Source organism: Bombina bombina, chromosome 6 (assembly GCF_027579735.1).
Source record: "Bombina bombina isolate aBomBom1 chromosome 6, aBomBom1.pri, whole genome shotgun sequence".
Classification (NCBI taxonomy): domain Eukaryota; kingdom Metazoa; phylum Chordata; class Amphibia; order Anura; family Bombinatoridae; genus Bombina; species Bombina bombina.
Genome location: NC_069504.1, coordinates 528,423,772 through 528,446,621, shown reverse-complemented (window position 1 = coordinate 528,446,621; position 22,850 = coordinate 528,423,772). Strand labels below are relative to the sequence as shown.

At 39.8% G+C, this 22,850-nt stretch overlaps 1 protein-coding gene across 1 annotated transcript in view; it reads right to left on the bottom strand.

Annotated features, from left to right (window-relative positions):
• The window catches only part of SLC30A4 (solute carrier family 30 member 4), a 481,458-nt gene that overhangs the window by 348,882 nt on the left and 109,726 nt on the right, over positions 1–22,850 (bottom strand). The window contains exon 2 of the mRNA XM_053717448.1: positions 2,077–2,223. Coding sequence (XP_053573423.1) covers positions 2,077–2,223 — 147 coding nt within the window. The remainder of the gene's footprint in view (positions 1–2,076; positions 2,224–22,850) is intronic.

The following is a 22,850-nucleotide window of genomic DNA, read 5'->3' as shown; positions in this document are numbered from 1 at the left end:
ATATTTTCATCCTCATGCAGTGCTAACAATGCAGTATTTCATTGTCTAGTTGTGTCCACTGCTCAATCACTAATTCACCTCTTTAGAAGCTTGTTCTGGGGTTGAGTTTCATTAAGTAAAACTGGATTTTAAACAGATTATTTATTGTAAAAAAATAATAATATACAGTGGGGCAAAAAAGTATTTAGTCAGCCACCAATTATGCAAGTTATCCTACTTAAGAAGATGAGAGAGGCCTGTAATTTTCATCGTCGGTATACCTCAACTATGAGAGGGAAACAAAATGTGGAAACAAATCCAGACAATCACATTGTCTGATTTGGAAAGAATTTATTTGCAAATTATGGTGGAAAATAAGTATTTGGTCAATATCAAAAGTTCATCTCAATACTTTGTTATATATCCATTGTTGGCAATGACAGAGGTCAAATGTTTTCTGTAAGTCTTCACAAAGTTGTCACACACTGTTGCTGGTATGTTGGCCCATTCCTGCATGCAGATCTCCTCTAGAGCAGTGATGTTTTGGGGCTGTCGCTGGGCAACACGGACTTTCAACTCCCTCCAAAGGTTTTCTATGGGGTTGAGATCTGGAGACTGGCTAGGCCATTCCAGGACATTGAAATGCTTCTTATGAAGCCACTCCTTTGTTGCCCGGGCATGCTGAAACACCCAGCCACGTTTCATCTTCAATGCCCTTGCTGATGGAAGGAGGTTTGCACTCAAAATCTCATGATACATGGCCCCAATCATTCTTTCATGTACACGGATCAGTCGTCCTGTTCCCTTTGCAGAGAAACAGTCCCAAAGCATGATGTTGCCACCCCCATGCTTCACAGTAGGTATGGTGTCCTTTGGTTGCAGCTCAGCATTCTCTCTCCTCCAAACACGACGAGTTGTGTTTCTACCAAACAGTTCTACTTTGGTTTCATCTGACCATATGACATTCTCCCAATCCGCTTCTGGATCATCCAAATGCTCTCTAGCATACTTCAGACGGGCCCGGACATGTACTGGCTTAAGCAGGGTGACACGTCTGGCACTGCAGGATCTGAGTCCCTGGCGGCGTAGTGTGTTACTGATGGTAGCCTTTGTTATGTTGGTCCCAGCTCTCTGTAGGTCATTCACTAGGTCCCCCTGTGTAGTTCTGGGATGTTTGCTCACCGTTCTTGTAATCATTTTGACCCCACGGGTTGAGATCTTGCGTGGAGCCCCAGATCGAGGGAGATTATCAGATGTCTTGTATGTCTTCCATTATCTAATTATTGCTCCCACAGTTGATTTCTTCACACCAAGCTGCTTGCCTATTGCAGATTCAGTCTTCCCAGCCTGGTGCAGGTCTACAATTTTGTTTCTGGTGTCCTTCGACAGCTCTTTGGTCTTCACCATAGTGGAGTTTGGAGTGTGACTGTTTGAGGTTGTGGACCGGTGTCTTTTATACTGATAAGTTCAAACAGGTGCCATTAATACAGGTAATGAGTGGAGGACAGAGGAGCCTCTTAAAGAAGAAGATACAGGTCTGTGAGAGCCAGAAATCTTTCTTGTTTGTAGGTGACCAAATACTTATTTTCCACCATAATATGCAAATAAATTCTTTCCATATCAGACAATGTGATTGTCTGGATTTATTTTCACATTTTGTCTCTCATAGTTGAGGTATACCTATGATGAAAATTACAGGCCTCTCTCATCTTCTTAAGTGGGAGAACTTGCACAATTGGTGGCTGACTAAATACTTTTTTGCCCCACTGTATATATAGATAAATAAAATGGTTCCTTTATATTTTCTATGGTTCATAGATCTGAGAAGTTTGTGAGATCATGAGATACACATTTTACATTTTTGCTCATATAAGAGTTCGAGAATATTGTGGTTTATGTTTTGCCGTTGGGGTACATAGGAAACAATTGTATTCCTACAGGAGTACTTGCTATAAAACGGTTAAAACACTGGTCTAGTGTACACTCTTGCGTTTAAGAAATCACAGTGACTCTTCCTTTAATGTAAGAACTCACAAAACTGCTTTTCTGCTTCAGTGCATATTTTTATTTTACAGCCTTACAGAGTCTCAAGCTTACCAAATCGATGAAATCCAAAGGTGAAACGCTTGGTTGGAGACTTTGCAGACAGCCACAAGGCAAGCAAGGTCAGTATAATACTACTCAGGTCAGAAAGCATATGGAGAGCATCAGTCATGATTGCAAGGCTGTTTGCAACATATCCACCTGTGGATAAAGGTGTACAGAATGGATTCAAATGGAGAATTAACAAAAGAAAATAATAATAAAAATGTGCACTAACAGCACAAGTATTTTTTAATTTGTCAACCAATAATTGATAGTGTACTAAGTCAAATAAATATTTTAATCTTAGAGTATGTTTCACATTTAAGGTTATTTTTATTACCTGATTCCTACTGATTTGCTTTCTAGAAAGAAATCAACAGCCAACGAGCAAGAGAGTGTAAGGAAGAAAAAAACTTTTCTAATCCAGATACAGCATGCAATTTTCAACAAATTACCAATGTATTCCTATTAATACATTTGCTTTGCTCTCGTTATTCTTTGTTGAAAAGAATACCTAAGTAAACATAGAAACATAGATATTGACGGCAGATAAGAGCCATAGGCCCAGCAAGTCTGCCCGATATTACCTAACAGTATAAACTTATCTACTTTGTAGGATAGCCTTATGCTTGTCCCACGCATTTTTAAAATCCCCCACAGTGTTTGTCGCTACTACCTCTTGAGGAAGTTTATTCCATAAATCAATCACTCTTTCTGTAAAGAAGTGCTTCCTCAAATTACTCCTGAATCTACTACCCTTTAGCTCGAGATCATGACCCCTTGTTCTTGAATTTTCCATTTAATGTAAAATACCCACAGCCTCAGTTTTACTAAGCCCTTTAACGTACTTTAAAGTTGCTATCATATCACCTCGTTCCCTTCTCTCCTCTAAGCTATACATATTTAGGTCATTGAGCCTATCCTGGTAAGTTTTATTTTTTAGACCGTGTACCATTTTTGTAGCCCTCCTTTGCACAGATTCAAGTTTGTTAATATCCTTCTGAAGATATGGCCTCCAGAACTGCACACAATACTCAAGATGAGGCCTAACTAATGATCTATAAAGTGGCATAAGAACCTTACTATTTCTGCTGCAAATACCTCTACCAATACATCCAAGCATTCTGCTAGCCTTACTCGCTGCGTTACTACATTGTTTACTAAGTTTTAAATCATCTGAAATAATAATTCCCAAGTCCTGTTCCTCATCTAAACAGTCAGTAAAGTGTCATTGAGTCTGTAATTAACATTTGGATTCTTCCCTAGATGCATTATTTTACACTTTGCTGTGTTAAACTTTAGATCCCAGCCGTTTGTCCAATCCTCCAATTGTTGTAAATCACTTCTCATTTTGTCTACCCCCCCTGGAACATCCACTCTGTTACAAATTTTTGTATCATCTGCAAACAGACATACTTTCCCCTGTAGCCCTTTGCTGATATCACAGATAAATATGTTAAACAAAACAGGCCCCAGAACTGACCCCTGAGGAACACCACTAGTAACAGCCCCCTCTGCTGAATAAACTCCATTTACTAAGACACTTTGTTTTCTGTCCTTAAGCCAGCATTCCACCCAGTTCACAATTTTTGAATCTAGACCAAGGAGATACAGTTTGTGAATTAGTTTATTGTGTGGGACGGTGTCAAATGCTTTACTGAAATCTAGATATGCTACATCAACTGCTCCACCCTTGTCTAATACTTTTGTTACATAATCAAAGAAGTCAATTAGATTAGTCTGACATAATCTCCCTGAAAACAGAATTTATGCTTACCTGATAAATTACTTTCTCCAACGGTGTGTCCGGTCCACGGCGTCATCCTTACTTGTGGGATATCTCTTCCCCAACAGGAAATGGCAAAGAGTCCCAGCAAAGCTGGCCATATAGTCCCTCCTAGGCTCCGCCCACCCCAGTCATTCGACCGACGGACAGGAGGAAATATATATAGGAGAAACCATATGGTACCGTGGTGACTGTAGTTAGAGAAAATAATTCATCAGACCTGATTAAAAAACCAGGGCGGGCCGTGGACCGGACACACCGTTGGAGAAAGTAATTTATCAGGTAAGCATAAATTCTGTTTTCTCCAACATTGGTGTGTCCGGTCCACGGCGTCATCCTTACTTGTGGGAACCAATACCAAAGCTTTAGGACACGGATGAAGGGAGGGAGCAAATCAGGTTACCTAAACGGAAGGCACCACAGCTTGCAAAACCTTTCTCCCAAAAATAGCCTCTGAAGAAGCAAAAGTATCAAATTTGTAAAATTTGGCAAAAGTGTGCAGTGAAGACCAAGTCGCTGCCTTACATATCTGGTCAACAGAAGCCTCGTTCTTGAAGGCCCATGTGGAAGCCACAGCCCTAGTGGAGTGAGCTGTGATTCTTTCAGGAGGCTGCCGTCCGGCAGTCTCATAAGCCAATCGGATGATGCTTTTAAGCCAAAAGGAAAGAGAGGTAGAAGTCGCTTTTTGACCTCTCCTTTTACCAGAATAAACAACAAACAAGGAAGATGTTTGTCTGAAATCTTTTGTAGCCTCTAAATAGAATTTTAGAGCACGGACTACGTCCAAATTGTGTAACAAACGTTCCTTCTTTGAAACTGGATTCGGACATAAAGAAGGTACAACTATCTCCTGGTTAATATTTTTGTTAGAAACAACCTTAGGAAGAAAACCAGGCTTAGTACGCAAAACCACCTTATCTGCATGGAACACCAGATAGGGCGGAGAACACTGCAGAGCAGATAACTCTGAAACTCTTCTAGCAGAAGAAATTGCAACCAAAAACAAAACTTTCCAAGATAGTAACTTAATATCTATGGAATGTAAAAGGTTCAAACGGAACCCCTTGAAGAACTGAAAGAACTAGATTTAGACTCCAGGGAGGAGTCAGAGGTCTGTAAACAGGCTTGATCCTAACCAGAGCCTGAACAAATGCTTGAACATCTGGCACAGCTGCCAGTCTTTTGTGTAGTAAGACAGATAAAGCAGAGATCTGTCCCTTTAGAGAACTTGCAGATAATCCTTTCTCCAAACCTTCTTGTAGAAAGGAGAGAATCTTAGGAATTTTTATATCTTATTCCATGGGAATCCTTTGGATTCACACCAACAGATATATCTTTTCCATATTTTATGGTAAATCTTTCTAGTTACCGGTTTTCTGGCCTGAACCAGAGTATCTATCACAGAATCTAAAAACCCACGCTTCGATAGAATCAAGCGTTCAATCTCCAAGCCGTCAGGTGGAGGGAGACCAGATTTGGATGTTCGAATGGACCCTGAACAAGAAGGTCCTGTCTCAAAGGTAGCTTCCATGGTGGAACCGATGACATATTCACCAGGTCTGCATACCAAGTCCTGCGTGGCCACGCAGGAGCTATCAAGATCACCGAGGCCCTCTCCTGATTGATCCTGGCTACCAGCCTGGGAATGAGAGGAAACGGTGGAAATACATAAGCTAGGTTGAAGGTCCAAGGTGCTACTAGTGCATCTACTAGAGTCGCCTTGGGATCCCTGGATCTGGACCCGTAGCAAGGAACCTTGAAGTTCTGACGAGACGCCATCAGATCCATGTCTGGAATGCCCCATAATTGAGTTATTTGGGCAAAGATCTCCGGATGGAGTTCCCACTCCCCCGGATGGAATGTCTGACGACTCAGAAAATCCGCCTCCCAGTTTTCCACACCTGGGATGTGGATCGCAGACAGGTGGCAGGAGTGATCCTCCGCCCATTGAATTATTTTGGTCACTTCTTCCATCGCCAGGGAACTCCTTGTTCCCCCCTGATGGTTGATGTACGCAACAGTTGTCATGTTGTCTGATTGAAACCGTATGAACTTGGCCCTCGCTAGCTGAGGCCAAGCCTTGAGAGCATTGAATATCGCTCTCAGTTCCAGAATATTTATCGGTAGAAGAGATTCTTCCCGAGACCAAAGACCCTGAGCTTTCAGGGATCCCCAGACCGCGCCCCAGCCCATCAGACTGGCGTCGGTCGTGACAATGACCCACTCCGGTCTGCGGAAGGTCATCCCTTGTGACAGGTTGTCCAGGGACAGCCACCAACGGAGTGAGTCTCTGGTCCTCTGATTTACTTGTATCCTCGGAGACAAGTCTGTATAGTCCCCATTCCACTGACTGAGCATGCACAGTTGTAATGGTCTTAGATGAATGCGCGCAAAAGGAACTATGTCCATTGCCGCTACCATCAAACCTATCACTTCCATGCACTGCGCTATGGAAGGAAGAGGAACGGAATGAAGTATCCGACAAGAGTCTAGAAGTCTTGTTTTTCTGGCCTCTGTCAGAAAAATCCTCATTTCTAAGGAGTCTATTATTGTTCCCAAGAAGGGAACCCTTGTCGACGGAGATAGAGAACTCTTTTGCACGTTCACTTTCCATCCGTGAGATCTGAGAAAGGCCAGGACGATGTCCGTGTGAGCCTTTGCTTGAGGAAGGGACGACGCTTGAATCAGAATGTCGTCCAAGTAAGGTACTACAGCAATGCCCCTTGGTCTTAGCACAGCTAGAAGGGACCCTAGTACCTTTGTGAAAATCCTTGGAGCAGTGGCTAATCCGAAAGGAAGCGCCACGAACTGGTAATGCTTGTCCAGGAATGCGAACCTTAGGAACCGATGATGTTCCTTGTGGATAGGAATATGTAGATACGCATCCTTTAAATCCACCGTGGTCATGAATTGACCTTCCTGGATGGAAGGAAGAATTGTTCGAATGGTTTCCATCTTGAACGATGGAACCTTGAGAAACTTGTTTAAGATCTTGAGATCTAAGATTGGTCTGAACGTTCCCTCTTTTTTGGGAACTATGAACAGATTGGAGTAGAACCCCATCCCTTGTTCTCCTAATGGAACAGGATGAATCACTCCCATTGTTAACAGGTCTTCTACACAATGTAAGAATGCCTGTCTTTTTATGTGGTCTGAAGACAACTGAGACCTGTGGAACCTCCCCCTTGGGGGAAGCCCCTTGAATTCCAGAAGATAACCTTGGGAGACTATTTCTAGTGTCCAAGGATCCAGAACATCTCTTGCCCAAGCCTGAGCGAAGAGAGAGAGTCTGCCCCCCACCAGATCCGGTCCCGGATCGGGGGCCAACATTTCATGCTGTCTTGGTAGCAGTGGCAGGTTTCTTGGCCTGCTTTCCCTTGTTCCAGCCTTGCATTGGTCTCCAAGCTTGCTTGGCTTGAGAAGTATTACCCTCTTGCTTAGAGGACGTAGCACTTTGGGCTGGTCCGTTTCTACGAAAGGGACGAAAATTAGGTTTATTTTTGGCCTTGAAAGGCCGATCCTGAGGAAGGGCATGGCCCTTACCCCCAGTGATATCAGAGATAATCTCTTTCAAGTCAGGGCCAAACAGCGTTTTCCCCTTGAAAGGAATGTTAAGTAGCTTGTTCTTGGAAGACGCATCAGCTGACCAAGATTTCAACCAAAGCGCTCTGCGCGCCACAATAGCAAACCCAGAATTCTTAGCCGCTAACCTAGCCAATTGCAAAGTGGCGTCTAGGGTGAAAGAATTAGCCAATTTGAGAGCATTGATTCTGTCCATAATCTCCTCATAAGGAGGAGAATCACTATCGACCGCCTTTACCAGCTCATCGAACCAGAAACATGCGGCTGTAGCGACAGGGACAATGCATGAAATTGGTTGTAGAAGGTAACCCTGCTGAACAAACATCTTTTTAAGTAAACCTTCTAATTTTTTATCCATAGGATCTTTGAAAGCACAACTATCTTCTATGGGTATAGTGGTGCGTTTGTTTAAAGTGGAAACCGCTCCCTCGACCCTGGGGACTGTCTGCCATAAGTCCTTTCTGGGGTCGACCATAGGAAACAATTTTTTAAATATGGGGGGAGGGACGAAAGGAATACCGGGCCTTTCCCATTCTTTATTTACAATGTCCGCCACCCGCTTGGGTATAGGAAAAGCTTCTGGGAGCCCCGGGACCTCTAGGAACTTGTCCATTTTACATAGCTTCTCTGGGATGACCAAATTGTCACAATCATCCAGAGTGGATAATACCTCCTTAAGCAGAGCACGGAGATGTTCCAACTTAAATTTAAACGTAATCACATCAGGTTCAGCTTGTTGAGAAATGTTCCCTGAATCTGTAATTTCTCCCTCAGACAAAACCTCCCTGGCCCCATCAGACTGGTTTAGGGGCCCTTCAGAACCATTATTATCAGCGTCGTCATGCTCTTCAGTATCTAAAACAGAGCAGTCTCGCTTACGCTGATAAGTGTGCATTTTGGCTAAAATGTTATTGACAGAATTATCCATTACAGCCGTTAATTGTTGCATAGTAAGGAGTATTGGCGCGCTAGATGTACTAGGGGCCTCCTGAGTGGGCAAGACTCGTGTAGACGAAGGAGGGAATGATGCAGTACCATGCTTACTCCCCTCACTTGAGGAATCATCTTGGGCATCATTGTCATTGTCACATAAATCACATTTATTTAAATGAGAAGGAAGTCTGGCTTCCCCACATTCAGAACACAGTCTATCTGGTAGTTCAGACATGTTAAACAGGCATAAACTTGATAACAAAGTACAAAAAACGTTTTAAAATAAAACCGTTACTGTCACTTTAAATTTTAAACTGAACACACTTTATTACTGCAATTGCGAAAAAATATGAAGGAATTGTTCAAAATTCACCAAAATTTCACCACAGTGTCTTAAAGCCTTAAAAGTATTGCACACCAAATTTGGAAGCTTTAACCCTTAAAATAACGGAACCGGAGCCGTTTTTAACTTTAACCCCTTTACAGTCCCTGGTATCTGCTTTGCTGAGACCCAACCAAGCCCAAAGGGGAATACGATACCAAATGACGCCTTCAGAAAGTCTTTTCTATGTATCAGAGCTCCTCACACATGCGACTGCATGTCATGCCTCTCAAAAACAAGTGCGCAACACCGGCGCGAAAATGAGGCTCTGCCTATGATTTGGGAAAGCCCCTAAAGAGAAAGGTGTCTAAAAAAGTGCCTGCCGATATAATCTTATCAAAATACCCAGATTAAATGATTCCTCAAGGCTAAATATGTGTTAATAATGAATCGATTTAGCCCAGAAAAAGTCTACAGTCTTAATAAGCCCTTGTGAAGCCCTTATTTACAATCTTAATAAACATGGCTTACCGGATCCCATAGGGAAAATGACAGCTTCCAGCATTACATCGTCTTGTTAGAATGTGTCATACCTCAAGCAGCAAGAGACTGCTCACTGTTCCCCCAACTGAAGTTAATTCCTCTCAACAGTCCTGTGTGGAACAGCCATGGATTTTAGTAACGGTTGCTAAAATCATTTTCCTCATACAAACAGAAATCTTCATCTCTTTTCTGTTTCTGAGTAAATAGTACATACCAGCACTATTTTAAAATAACAAACTCTTGATTGAATAATAAAAACTACAGTTAAACACTAAAAAACTCTAAGCCATCTCCGTGGAGATGTTGCCTGTACAACGGCAAAGAGAATGACTGGGGTAGGCGGAGCCTAGGAGGGATCATGTGACCAGCTTTGCTGGGCTCTTTGCCATTTCCTGTTGGGGAAGAGAATATCCCACAAGTAAGGATGACGCCGTGGACCGGACACACCTATGTTGGAGAAACCTCATCCTCTGTAAAAAGATTACTGTTAAGCTTGTTTCTATTTTTCGTAGCATCCCTTAATGTAGACATTCTATCTTCACAATCTTTTGTGAAAACATAACAGAAGTAATCATTGAGACAGTCTGCAATCTGCTTGTCTCCTCCTATTATTTTACCATCAACTGATTTCAATTTTACTATTCCTATCTTATTATTTCTTCTTTCACTGATATATCTAAATAATTTTTTGTCCCCATGTTTTACTGACTGTGCTATCTTCTCTTCTGCATGAGCTTTAACCTTCCTAATTAACTGCTTAGTCTTTTTTTGTTGGAGTCTCCATATTTTCATATCATCATCTGCTTGTGTGTGTCTGTAATTTTTATAAGCTATCTTTTTTGTCTTTACAGCATGCGCTACTTCTTTGGAAAACCAAATTGGTTTCCACTTTCTTTTACTTCTACAGACATGTCTAATACAGTGTGTGGTTACATCTAAAATGGCACCTTTCACAAATTCCCACTGTTCTTGAACCCCTGTAATAGTTTTTTATGTATTCTCCCATTAATGAAAAATCTGCCATCCTAAAGTCTAAAACTTTTGTTTTTGTCTGGGTGAACAGTTCCTGCACATGAATACTAAACCAAACAGATTGATGATCACTGGATCCTAAGTACTCACCTACAGACACATCTGAAACTGTATCACTGTTTGTAAGTATTAGATCTAATATAGCTTCCTTACGAGTTGGTTCCTTGACTAATTGCTTAAGTGATTCCCCTAGCATAGATTCAAGAATATACCTGCTTCTAGCCGATCTAGCAGAAGGAATTTTCCAGTCTATATCTGGCATATTAAAGTCCCCCAGTACTATAAACTTACCCTTCATGGTCATTTTGATTATTTCTTCTAATAACAGATTGTCCAGTCTTTCATCCTGCAATGGAGGCCTATATACAACCCCTATTCTAGCACGCAGTAGTGCATTGCTGCTCCTGAACCTAACTATGTATGGTTTTCAACAAATAATACAAAGAGAACAAAGAAAATGCATGCCCTGTTTTATGAAAGTCTAAATTTTACATTTCTGCCCCTTTATATGTAATGACGTGTTACGTTTTAATGTGTGTGTGACTGTGTTGAGTGGGAAGTTAGAACAACTTACCTTAATTCAAATATAAAGTTTGTTTCTTACTTTTTAAGAGTGCCAGGCTCTGGCTTTTTCCTACTCTCTTCTAAAATACTGAATCTATTCTTCTGAAATCATTCTGAATCTGAAGCTAAACTAATTAATTTGAGTAGACTCACTGTTTTAATAGACTAGTAGTTATATATGATACTTTGGAAGAAGAAGAAAATAAAAATAAAATAAAAAAGTTTCCCATTCCCAAACCCCACTTCTCCAGAACTGTACACAATATTTAAGACGAGCCTTAAAGGGACAGTCTAGTCCAAAACAAACTTTCATTATTCAGATAGGGCATGTCATTTTAAACAATTTTCCAATTTACTTATATCACCAATTTAGCTTTGTTCTCTTGGTATTCTTAGTTGAAAGCTAAACCTAGGAGGTTCATATGCTAATGTCTAAGCCCTTGAAGGCTGCCTCTTTTCTCAGGGCATTTTGACAGTTTTTCACCTCTACAGGGTGTTAGTTCATGTGTTTCATATAGATAACACTGTGCTCATGCACGTGAAGTTCCTAGGAACCAGCTCTGATTGGCTAAAATGGATGTCTGTCAAATGAACTGAAATAAGGAGCAGTTTGCAAAATCTTAGATACAAGGTAATCACAGTGGTAAAAAGTTTATTAATATAACTGTTGGTTATGCAAAACTAGGGAATGGGTAATAAAGGGATTATCTATCTTTTAAAACAATGAATATTATCTGGATTAGACTGTCCCTTTAAGTGCTCTGTAATGTGATATGAGATTGAGAACTGAAGAACCAATACCTCTAACCCTATTATTTTACAGGCCTGCCTTACCTGCTAGTCTGCTACATATTGTCTTAATATTGTAAAATGCACACAGTGCATACAGTACATCTCTATATGGTATTGGTTTTTGTTCTTTTCATAGCATGAGATAAATCATGTCATTATCTGCACCATAGGCAGACAGAATGTAGAAGACACAACAGCAGATTATTCTCCACCAGCAAAAACAAAGAAGTCTTTGGGAAGCTTCTTCAAGAATACCTAAGCCAGGTCATCTCTGCAACTTGAAGAAACCATAGCATGTGAGCTGAACAGCTTCCTGCTTTCTCCCTCCATTGACAGTGAGAAAGATCCTCAGCAACGGTGGATAATCTTCCTCAGAATGAGCAAGCTTACTCAAAATTATCTTTGTATTCCTAACTAAAATAAAGAAATCAATAGAATCATAACCTGTGCGTAAAAACACAAAAAGGAAACAAAAATCTAATTTGAGAGATAACACAAAATAAAAAATGTGAACCAAAATTACACATAGTGCACAAATAAAGTAAATTAAAATGGATACATTCAACAAACCAATACTTAAATTCTAATATACACCAAGCATCTTTATTCAGAAAACTTTACTGGTGACTTACTATATCTGCTTTGTATAAACTGAGTTTTCAGTTTAATATTCTTACACAGATGTTGTTTTTACTTTTAAGTCGCCTTTGGACGTGTAACTAAAGAACTCTGTCCCACAAAGGGTTAAATATCCAAAAGACAAACAAACAGTCTCATCGGCACCAGTGAACAATGGTGTGCACGCTGCAGGAGCCACTGCTTCTCAGCTCCAAAAGTAGTAGACAATTCACAAATACAGCAGCACCATCCAAGTAACATTCACTTCTTGCTTTATTAGTACCAGGAAGCACAACAAAACATGACGTTTTGGGCTCAAATACCCTTAATCATAATCTTAATTTAATATTCTTACACTGATGTTGTTTTTACTTTTAAGTCGCTTTTGGACGTGTAACTAAAGAACTCTGTCCCACGAAGGGTTAAAGACATTGTCCAATAGGAGAAAGCAATGGACTTTAAAATCCCAGGAGAATGGATTCAGCATAAAATCTCTCTATATTGAAGAATTGTCACGACCAAAATGACTATATTACCTAAAATACTATATTTATTCAGATCCCTTCCTATATCAACCCAGATGCAAGAAATTCATAAAGTCCAGAAAGAAATCTTAAATTTTATTTGGCAAGGAAAACGAGTGCATATTAATAAGTCCGTGATGGTTAGAAACAGAAAAGATGGAGGGATAGGAGTCCCCAATCTGGTATCATACTACTACTCGGCCAGAATGGCACAAACACTGCAATGGAGCAAATATGACAGCGAGAAACAATGGGTCAATTTGGTATCCGATATTCTGGAAATAGATCAGATATGCAAAATCCTATGGTCTGACAAAAAATTCAGACCCACGAAATATAAACTGTATGTGGCAATAGAACATACCATCCGTTTGTGGGATGTCCTGGTACGTAAGTTCCCATTGCTTAGTTCTAAATCGATACGGACGCCCTTAACATTGGGATCACAGATTAAGGACTTAGTTAAAAGTAAATGGGCTAACAAAGTACTATATAGGATTGCGGATACCTTTAAGAACAATAAACCCCTAACCTTCACTCAATATGAGAATTTGAGCCCGATTGAAGGTCAATCCTAGTTTCACTATCACCAGTTAAAATCAAGAGTGCATGAGGTTATGGGTCAAGAACCACGCGTTTCTAATACTATCTTTGAAACAATATACCTATCTAAACAATTCATGCATCACACAATTACAAAATTATATTCTATCTTTAATGACCCTAATACAGGAAATAAACCTGCCTTTATTAGGAAATGGGAAAGTGAATTAAAAAATATATGGCCTCTGAAAGACTGGGAGACAAATTTGTTTAAAGGGACATCCTTCACTGTGAATGCTTTCCTGAAGGAAAACTTCCTGAAGGTGGCTTTAAGGTGGTATTTATATCCGAGAAGGTTTCATAATGGAGGGAACCTAGAGAGACTCACCCCTGCTATAGAAATTGTGGAGAAGAGGGTACATACCTAAAGGGCTGTCAAAAATAATCGTATGGACGATGCATCGCGATGCGGTATGAAACGATTCTGCATCGATGCAGTGAGGCGCGAGAATCGATTCACGTTACCCACGTGACCCCGCCTCCAGGACGAGAAAGTGCGCAGTACAGCGTTTTGACGTCACGTCACCCAATAAAGTAACATGGGCGCTCCATAGGCGGTCTCTGGAAGTGCCGAAGTTACGCAGTAGGAGCAGGACTGTTGCCCGAGATTGATGATGGTGATGACGATTCCGACTCAGAGTATACACGGCGGGCTCATTTTTATTTTGTGGGAGACAGAGGAGTTGACCTATGGTGAGAACTGAGAAACTAATAGCTAGCTAGTTAACCAAAATGTCGTACATTTTGCCAATGCCATTGCCTACTGATAGAAAGAGCACAATAAGGGGTACAATACTACAATTACGTTATGTTACTACTGACTGAGGCTCAGGCTGCTGCATAATTGCATATATAAAATTTATTATAATAAATACTATATCTACATGTTTTTCACATGGATGGTCTGCGGCCCCTCTACAATACAATCTAGATGTTTTTCACATGGATGCCTGGTCTGCAAATATTGAAAATAATATACACTTATATTATATATAATAGTATTTATAATAAATTTTATATATGCAATTATGCAATGCAATGCATGTGCTCTCTTAAAAGATGCCAATCCGAACCCAATCCCTGTTTTATTTATAACAAGGCTAAAGCTGCATTTTTAAACATACTAAAGGCCATAAAACCCAATTTGTGATTCAAGAAAGTGCATGCAATTTTAAACAACTTTCCCTATTATATCATTTGCTTATCCTTTGTTGAAATGCATCGCCTCCTCCTTGTGTCGTGCACTTTGCAATGTGTGCAATGCATTGCTATTTCATCAACAAACGATATCTGAGAAGTATGAAGCAAATTAGATAATAGAAGTTAGTTATGTTGTTTATTTAAAATTGTATTCTCTATCTGAATCATGAAAGAAAATGTTTGGGTTTCATTGTACCTTTAAGTGTGTAATATATTACAGTAAGTGATGTCCCCTGCAATGCAATTTGTTTTCAAATGTTGGCAAAATGGCAAGTAGTTGAAGTTACTACTAATGTAATGTACTACATTTAAATTTTCTTGTTGATTTTACATTTGCGGCTTGACATTTTGACAACTTAGTGTTTTGTTTTAACACTGACCGAGTTCGACGTCGACAACAACATCATCCGTCACATATGTACATGTCATGCTAAAATGACAGAGGGAGACAAAAAAAGATATAGAGATAAAAAAATGCACCTAGCATTTTAAAAGCAAGCATCTGGGCACATTTTGGATTTTATGAACATAATGGAAAGCACGAATTGGACAAGACACACGCGTTTGTAAAGCCTGTCACACAAAAATTAAATACCTAGGGAATACTACTAACTTGAGAAATCACGTTAGCCGTTTTTACTCTGAGATGCTAATACCTGCCGCCAGTGCTACTGCCAAGGAAATAACAAAACTAGCTGAAGCTCATCAGCCAAGAATTGATGCCCATGCTGTCAACTTTGCAGCCCATCTCTGAAAAAGGGAAGAGAATAACCAAAGCTGTGGCAACTTTCATAGCGAAGGACCTACGGCCTTACTCTGTTGTGGAAAACCTTGGGTTTCGCAACCTGTTGAAGACGCTAGAGCCACGTTATAAGATCCCGTCACGCAATCACTTTACAGAAAACGTTATACCTGCACTCTACCACGAAACCAAAGCTCAGGTAATTGCATCAATGAGCCAAGCCAGTCGAGTCGCAATAACATGTGATTCATGGACTTCAGTCACGACGGAGTCTTATGTTATAGTAAATGCACATTACATTAGCAAGGACTGGCAGATCTTGTCGCATGTGCTGCAAACGAGAGCAGTTTATGAGTCTCACACGGGTTCTCATCTGGCGGAGCTACTGTCTTGTGTCGTGGAAGAATGGCAGCTGTCCGATAAATCTGTAGTGCTTGTGACCGACAATGCGTCGAACATGATTGTTACTGCTCAAGTTGGAAAATTCCCTCATGTAAAATGCTTCGCCCATACACTGAATCTCGCATCCCAGTGGGCGTTGAAAGTGGCCACGCTCTCCAGGCTTTTAGGCAGAGTGTGACGAATATCAACATTTTTTCACCGCAGCACTACAGCAAACCACTATCTGAAAGAAAAACAGAAATGTCTTGGCCTGAAGAATCGTAAGCTGATAAGTGATATGACAACAAGGTGGAACAGCTCATATGACATGGTCGAGAGGTTCTTAGAACAGCAACCTGCAATCTGTGCCACATTGTTGTCTCCAGAAGTCAGAAAAAGTGAGTCAGATCTCTGCACTCTCAAAGAAACAGATGTGTCAAATGCAGAGTATGCTGTGAGTGCATTAAAGCCAATGAAAGATGCAACCACACTGATGTCAGAAGAGCGCAATCCAACTGTGTCTCTCATTGCCCCTCTAAATGCACAACTGCTCCAGAACATGACAGACACCATGGGAGACACACCCATGATTCATGAAATCAAGAATGCCATCAAAACAGATCTCCTGAAGAGGTACAGCAGTGAGATACTTTATACAGCCTCTGCTCTGGATCCTCGTTTTAAGGGACTGCCTTTTATTCTCACAGAGGAGGAGAGATTGGAGATATACAGAGGAGTGACTGAGGAGGCTGCATCCTTAGAGGTCATTTTCATTGCATCATGTTTCTTGAAAAATGTATAAATTGAAAACAAACATAAAACATACCATCCATAACAAAATAGGCTTAGCTAGCAGTAGCTTGCTTAGTAGCTAGTTTAATGAGTTGAGTACATGGTTTATTTATATAAGACAGTTCGAAAACGCCACAGTCAACTTTCCTCCTCCTCCGTCCTAATAGATGTGAGCTGTTGCCTGCATTTATGCATTACTGTCTGAGCACACATAGCATTAGCTGACTGCTAGAGGTAATAATGAATGCTATTTTTTCTATTCTTTTGTTCAAACACAGATTGAGTGTACTAGTACAGTTACATCTAGGAGGACAAACGTGGATGAAGTGCCACTGCCTGAGGGAAAAGAAACTCTGGAAGAAGAATCACCCATCGAGGAGGATAACCCTTCTCCTCCCAAAAGAAAGTCCACATCGCTGCTCATGACTTTGCTGGGACAGTCTTTCACTGACACTGAAGGTACAATAGAACCCAAGACCCCCTATGCCAAGGCTGAAGAGGAAATAGAGAAATATTGTAAAGCCCCATCTTTGCCTCTCACTGAAGACCCTTTGAACTGGTGGCATGTACATGAGGTCATATTTCCCCTCCTCTCTCATTTGTCAAAGCGATACTTGTGTATCCCAGGTACAAGCGTGTCTGCAGAGCGGGTTTTCTCCACTGCAGGAGATGTGGTAACGGCAAAAAGAAGCACCCTCAAACCAGAGCATGTGGATCAACTAGTGTTCTTACAGAAAAACCTACATATTCCATAATTGTGATTCAGGTTTATAATATTTAATGTTTTATGTCACATCCAGAAAGTGCTGTGTGCCCCACTGCCCAGTGCAGTATTGTTATTAAGTTATTTTATATTTGTTAATGTTATAGCTTTTTGAAAAATGAAGCTTAAAACCTTGAGTTAATCTTTGTTGGATCACAAAATATACTAGTACACGACACGACCGACCACGTCACTCACTGTCACAGTCTCACACACACACAATACAAAAGAAACAACACACAACTGCACACACCTCATGTGTGCGTGTCACCCTTCTTCACCATGATTCACTCTTTTTATGATGTGTGTTTTTTTTATATTGTTTGACTGTGTGTGCGGTGTGTGTGTTGTGTAATAATATATTTGTGATCCCATAAAGATAATCAAAGTTAGTTAATCTAGTAGTTCAATGCTACTTGTTGTATAATGTCTATTACTACTTCTAGTTACTGTGATGTTTGCCAGTCAGGAAGTGCTCTGTTTTGTAGATGTTGTGCTATTGTTTACAGCACACCTGCAGTGAGTGCATATTGCATAAAGGATTATTCACACTAAAAATGGTCTATTTTAAATAGACCCTTTAAGAAAGATATCATATGTTTTGTTTATGATCCCAAATGCCATCCCACTCCCAGGCAGATCTGTAGGGGTTAACCTAATATAACCAACCAGTTAACAATAACTACCTGCACCCGCCAGTTAGCGCCTCTACTAATAAATCCTAAACGTGTACTCCAGAGAGTTGTTTGTGTGTGTACTGTCTAACTGTATTTCTGAGTGTGTGTGTGACTGTGTGTGAGTGAGTGCCAGTTTGAATGTTGTTTGTATGTATCTATGAGTGTGTGTGAGACTGAGTGCCTTAACTGCCTTTGAATGTTTTTGTTTGTATGTGTGTCTGTCTATGAGTGTGTGTGAGGCTGACTGGCTGTGGTGCCTTTGAATGTTTTTGTTTGTGTGTGTCCCACTGTCTATGAGTGTGCAGAGAGTGAGACCACTGAAGCCAAACCACTATTATTAGGGGAAGGAAAAGCCTTGACAGAATAAATCATAAATTGAAGCTTAAAACCTTGAGTAAATCTTTATTGGATCACAAATATACTGTAACAGACAGTACACACCACACACACAACGCAATACAAAAATAAAGCACACACACCTCATGTGCGTGGCGTGCCACCCTTTCTTCACCATGATTTACTCCTTGATGTCTGTGGGGTTTTTTATGTATTGTTTGTTTGTGTGTGACTGTGACTGTGTGTTCAGTCACTGTTCAGTTGTGTGTAGTACTGTTTTAACACTAAGTAACTATATATTTGTGATCCCATAAAGATATTATAATCATCAAGAAACTAGTTATAGTAGTTCAGTTCAATGCTACTTGTTTTAAATGTCTCTAGTACTACTGTAACTGTGTAAACTAATTGTATATGTCACAATTGTGTGTGTTGTGTGCACACTCTGTGCTGTGTGTTGTGTTCCAGATTCACATGATATTTGTTTGCCACAAATTGACAGTCATGAAGGCACAGTGGAGTGCACCTGTAATTTTGTACCGCATATAAAGGATTTATGTTTTGTTTTCTGAGGAGGACAATTTTCACACAAATAAGAAATAAGGTATTGGTGGTAATGGTGGTAACTTAAGCTTAACCTATCTATTTTGGTTTTAATTTAATGTCTATTATTATATTATTACTAAGTAAAGACATTAAATTAAAACCAACATAGATAGGTTAGACATTTATTTGTTGCTCATGTTTGTTTACAAGTGTATAGAGTACTATATATATAATATACATTTAAATATTTTCTTTTATTGAAGAAGTACACTGCTAGCAGTGACTGCACTTTTTACACTACTGTAACTACAGTTTGATGCCATAATATTGTTTCAAACCAATACAACAATTGCCATTTAGAATTTACTGTTCTATGAACTGTTGTTGTCTGCTGTGTTCAGACTTTGCCACAGGAAGAGTGTCCTTTTTTGAGCTAATAAAATAAAAAAAGAGTTTATTTTGACTGCTTGAATTTTTTTTTCTGAAAAATTAAAAAAATGGGCATAAATAGTGCAGTAATCGTGATGCATCGTAGAATCGAATCGTTACGATAATAATTGTAATCGAATCGTGAGGCAAGTGAAGATGCGCACCTCTACATACCTACATATGTGGTGGGGATGCCCTAAGGTCAGATATTTATGGGATCAGACCTCTAAACTCGTGAGCAAGTTTTTCTCCAAATCTATAACCCTTAAACCTGAACAAGCTCTCTTGCACTTTCCAATAGAAGACATTCTCCCGTATCAGAACAAACTGGCTGCAATGATTTGTACTATTACTAGACTGAGTATTGCGAAGTTCTGGAAATCGGAATCCCCTCCATTTAACTATGTTCTAAATAAGTTAGAGTATCACTATCATAGAAGCAGCTTAACAGCTAATATGTTAAATCAACAAAATAAGTTTGTGGTGGTTTGGGAACCAATCATGTACTCTGAAGAAATGAGGAGTTTAGACAATAGAGGTAGGACTATCAGTCGAGTCCAAAGAACAGATCACAATCAGTTAGATTGTCCAGATAATACTATACTTACTGGGGGAATTTAAATGTCTAAATGTAAAAAGGATTTTGAGATAGATTATCCTAGGTTATATCATCTGTGTAGTAGAACTATTTCAGTACCACTTATATTTGTCCTTGTTGAAAGTTTTGCTTTTGTTTTGTTTTTGTTTTTTGTACCACTCATCAAGAACAAAAATGTGCTTGTAATATATTGTATAACTGCAATATTTTAATAAAAAAAAAAAAATATTTAATAAAAAAAAAAATCCCAGGAGAAACCTGTACGGCGTATCCTTGAAAAAGCATGCGTGGAGAAACATACCTCCGAACAGTGAGAGGAGGAGTAGCACAAGGAAGGGACAATCCAGTAAGGCGTTAAGACTGCTTATGCACTGGAGGGGAAAGTTGTATTGAACTCTGTTAAGGAAGCCAAAGATTTTTGCCAGGATAACAACATTGAGGTGTGAAAACTCACAAGTCTCTGTATATTACCCAAAATAATGAATGATAATGTTACAGAAATCGAGAAATGTAAGCGCAGGCTCTATGTTTCACGATGGGCTGGGGGGGGTGCGAGAGGGGACCAAGCGGGATTGACTTTTTTTTTTTTCTCTTCTTTTCTCTCTCGCTTATTCTGGTTTTTTAAGTTAGAAAGGGGATAATTATGACTATACCCTTAAACTTAGTTTTGTGGAATGTGGGAGGGATAACTTCCCCCATCAAACGGAAGAATGTTTTGAGAATGCTGAAATGTGAGAATTCAGATATTATTTTTCTCCAGGAGCTGCACCTGAAAGGCCCTGAGATAGAGAAATTGAAAGTAAATTGGGTCGCAGAAATAGTGGCAACACCATGCAATAAGCGTAAACGTGGAGTGGCCATCATTATAAATAGAAAGCTTACATATAAAATCTTAAAGCAAGATTGCGATCCCCAGGGTAGGTACATTGTCCTTCAGATACAGATAGAGGGTGTAAACTGGACATTCTGCAACATACATGGCCCCAATATGTTTGAGAAACATTTCTGGCAAAAGATTCAACAGAAACTCATGCCCTATCTAGACCAGAACTTGATCATAGCAGGGGACATAAATTTTACTCTGTACCCTGAGCTGGACAGGTCCAGAATCAGATGCAGCCAGTCAAATCATCGAGAAGCCAAATACTTCAGGAATTATGTTAAAGTACTAAAACTGAATGATATTTGGCGGTCTCAACATCCGGACGACCGGTCGTATACATGTGATTCTAAGACCCACAGGAATTTTTCGTGCATTGATCTATTTTTGATTGGTGAACAAGTAGCTAGGTTTGAGATGGAAACCAAGAATGCAGATATTATTCTTTCAGACCATGCCATTATTAGTCTTAAGATCAGGGCAGACACGAACATTAGAAGCAAGGGGAATTCATTCCGCTTCCCAGCATATATGAGTACAAATATTCACTTCTCAAATTGGTTGAGATCAAGATGGCAAGAGTATTGTGCACAAAATGTGGAGTATAAGAATAAGACAGAAATTTTCTGGGAGGCAGGGAAAGCGGTCATGCGTGGAGAAATTAAGGCATATATGGTCAAACTAACCCGTAAACGGAGAGCGAGAGAGACACAGCTGGCGAATCAGCTCAGAAACGCATATGAAAAATATCTTATGTGTCCGAATCAAGGCACTTGGAGTAAATACATATTATCTAAAACAGAAAGAGAGGACTTCTTTAGAGAAAAATGGGCAGGGGAAGATCTCAAGGCTAGGGCTATGTATCAAGGCCATCAGGGGGTCTCCGCCAAACATTTGGCAAAGATAACAAAGTTTCGGAAAAAGAAAAATTTAATATCAGCAATCAGATATGGGAAAAAGATCCTCACTAAATCTTCAGAGATTAGAGAGGCATTTTTTAAATATTATCAAAACATTTATGCCAGCTGCAATATAAATGATAGAATTAAATTGCCCCATATATCTTCTGAGGAATTGAATAAAATTAATACAGTGATCACTGAGTCGGAGATAGTAAAGGTAATTCAAAAGACGAAAACAGGCAAAGCACCAGGCCCGGATGGCCTCTCAATCGAATTTTACAAAATATTATTAGATACAGTAGGTGCTACATTAGAGAACCTATATAATGACTACTTCCAAAGAAATGCACTGAAGTCACCCTACTTCTCCGACTCGGTTGTCACCCTTATACACAAGAAAGGGAAAAGCCCGGATGAACTATCAGCTTACCGCCCAATTTCCTTGTTAAATCAGGCATACAAAATAATCATGTCGGTTATGGCGGACAGACTGAAAAGAGTTGTGGGCAACCAGATACATACAGATCAGACGGGCTTTATTCCGAACAGGAACTCTGTTCGTAATATGAGAAGAGTCCTAACAGTTTTGGACCACTTTCACCGGGCCAACCAGGTAGGCAGAAAGAAATGTACAAATAGCATGAACAGGGATATAGCACTAGTCACTGTAGATACTGAAAAAGCTTTTGACTCTATTGAGTGGAATCATCTTATAACTACTCTCGAAAATTTCGTTTTTTCAGGCCGACTGGTTGACCTGGTGAAAGTGGTCTACAACAAACCAAGATCGCAGCTATTGGTGAATGGGGAACTAACACAATACATAACCTTATAAAAAGGAACACGGCAAGGCTGCCCACAATCCCCACTGCTATTTGACCTTGCCCTCGAGCCTCTTGCAGTTTATATCAGGCAAACAATACAACCGGTCAAGATAGGTAGGGAGAGCTTATTGATATCTCTCTATGCAGACGACATACTTCTATTTTTGCAGAATACTGTAGAAACTATTCCACGATTTATTGAAATTATAACAGAGTTTAGCTCATTTTCAGGGTATAAAATTAATTCTAAAAAATCTGAGTTACTATGGGTAAATAAAACAAAACAAAGCACAAATCATATTTTCAGAGAAGTTAAAGTCATTAACTACTTAGGGATCAAGATAAGCAGAAACCACAGTGAATGGTATCGATTAAATTACAGTGAATTTTTCGAGAATATTCAAACAGACTTAAACA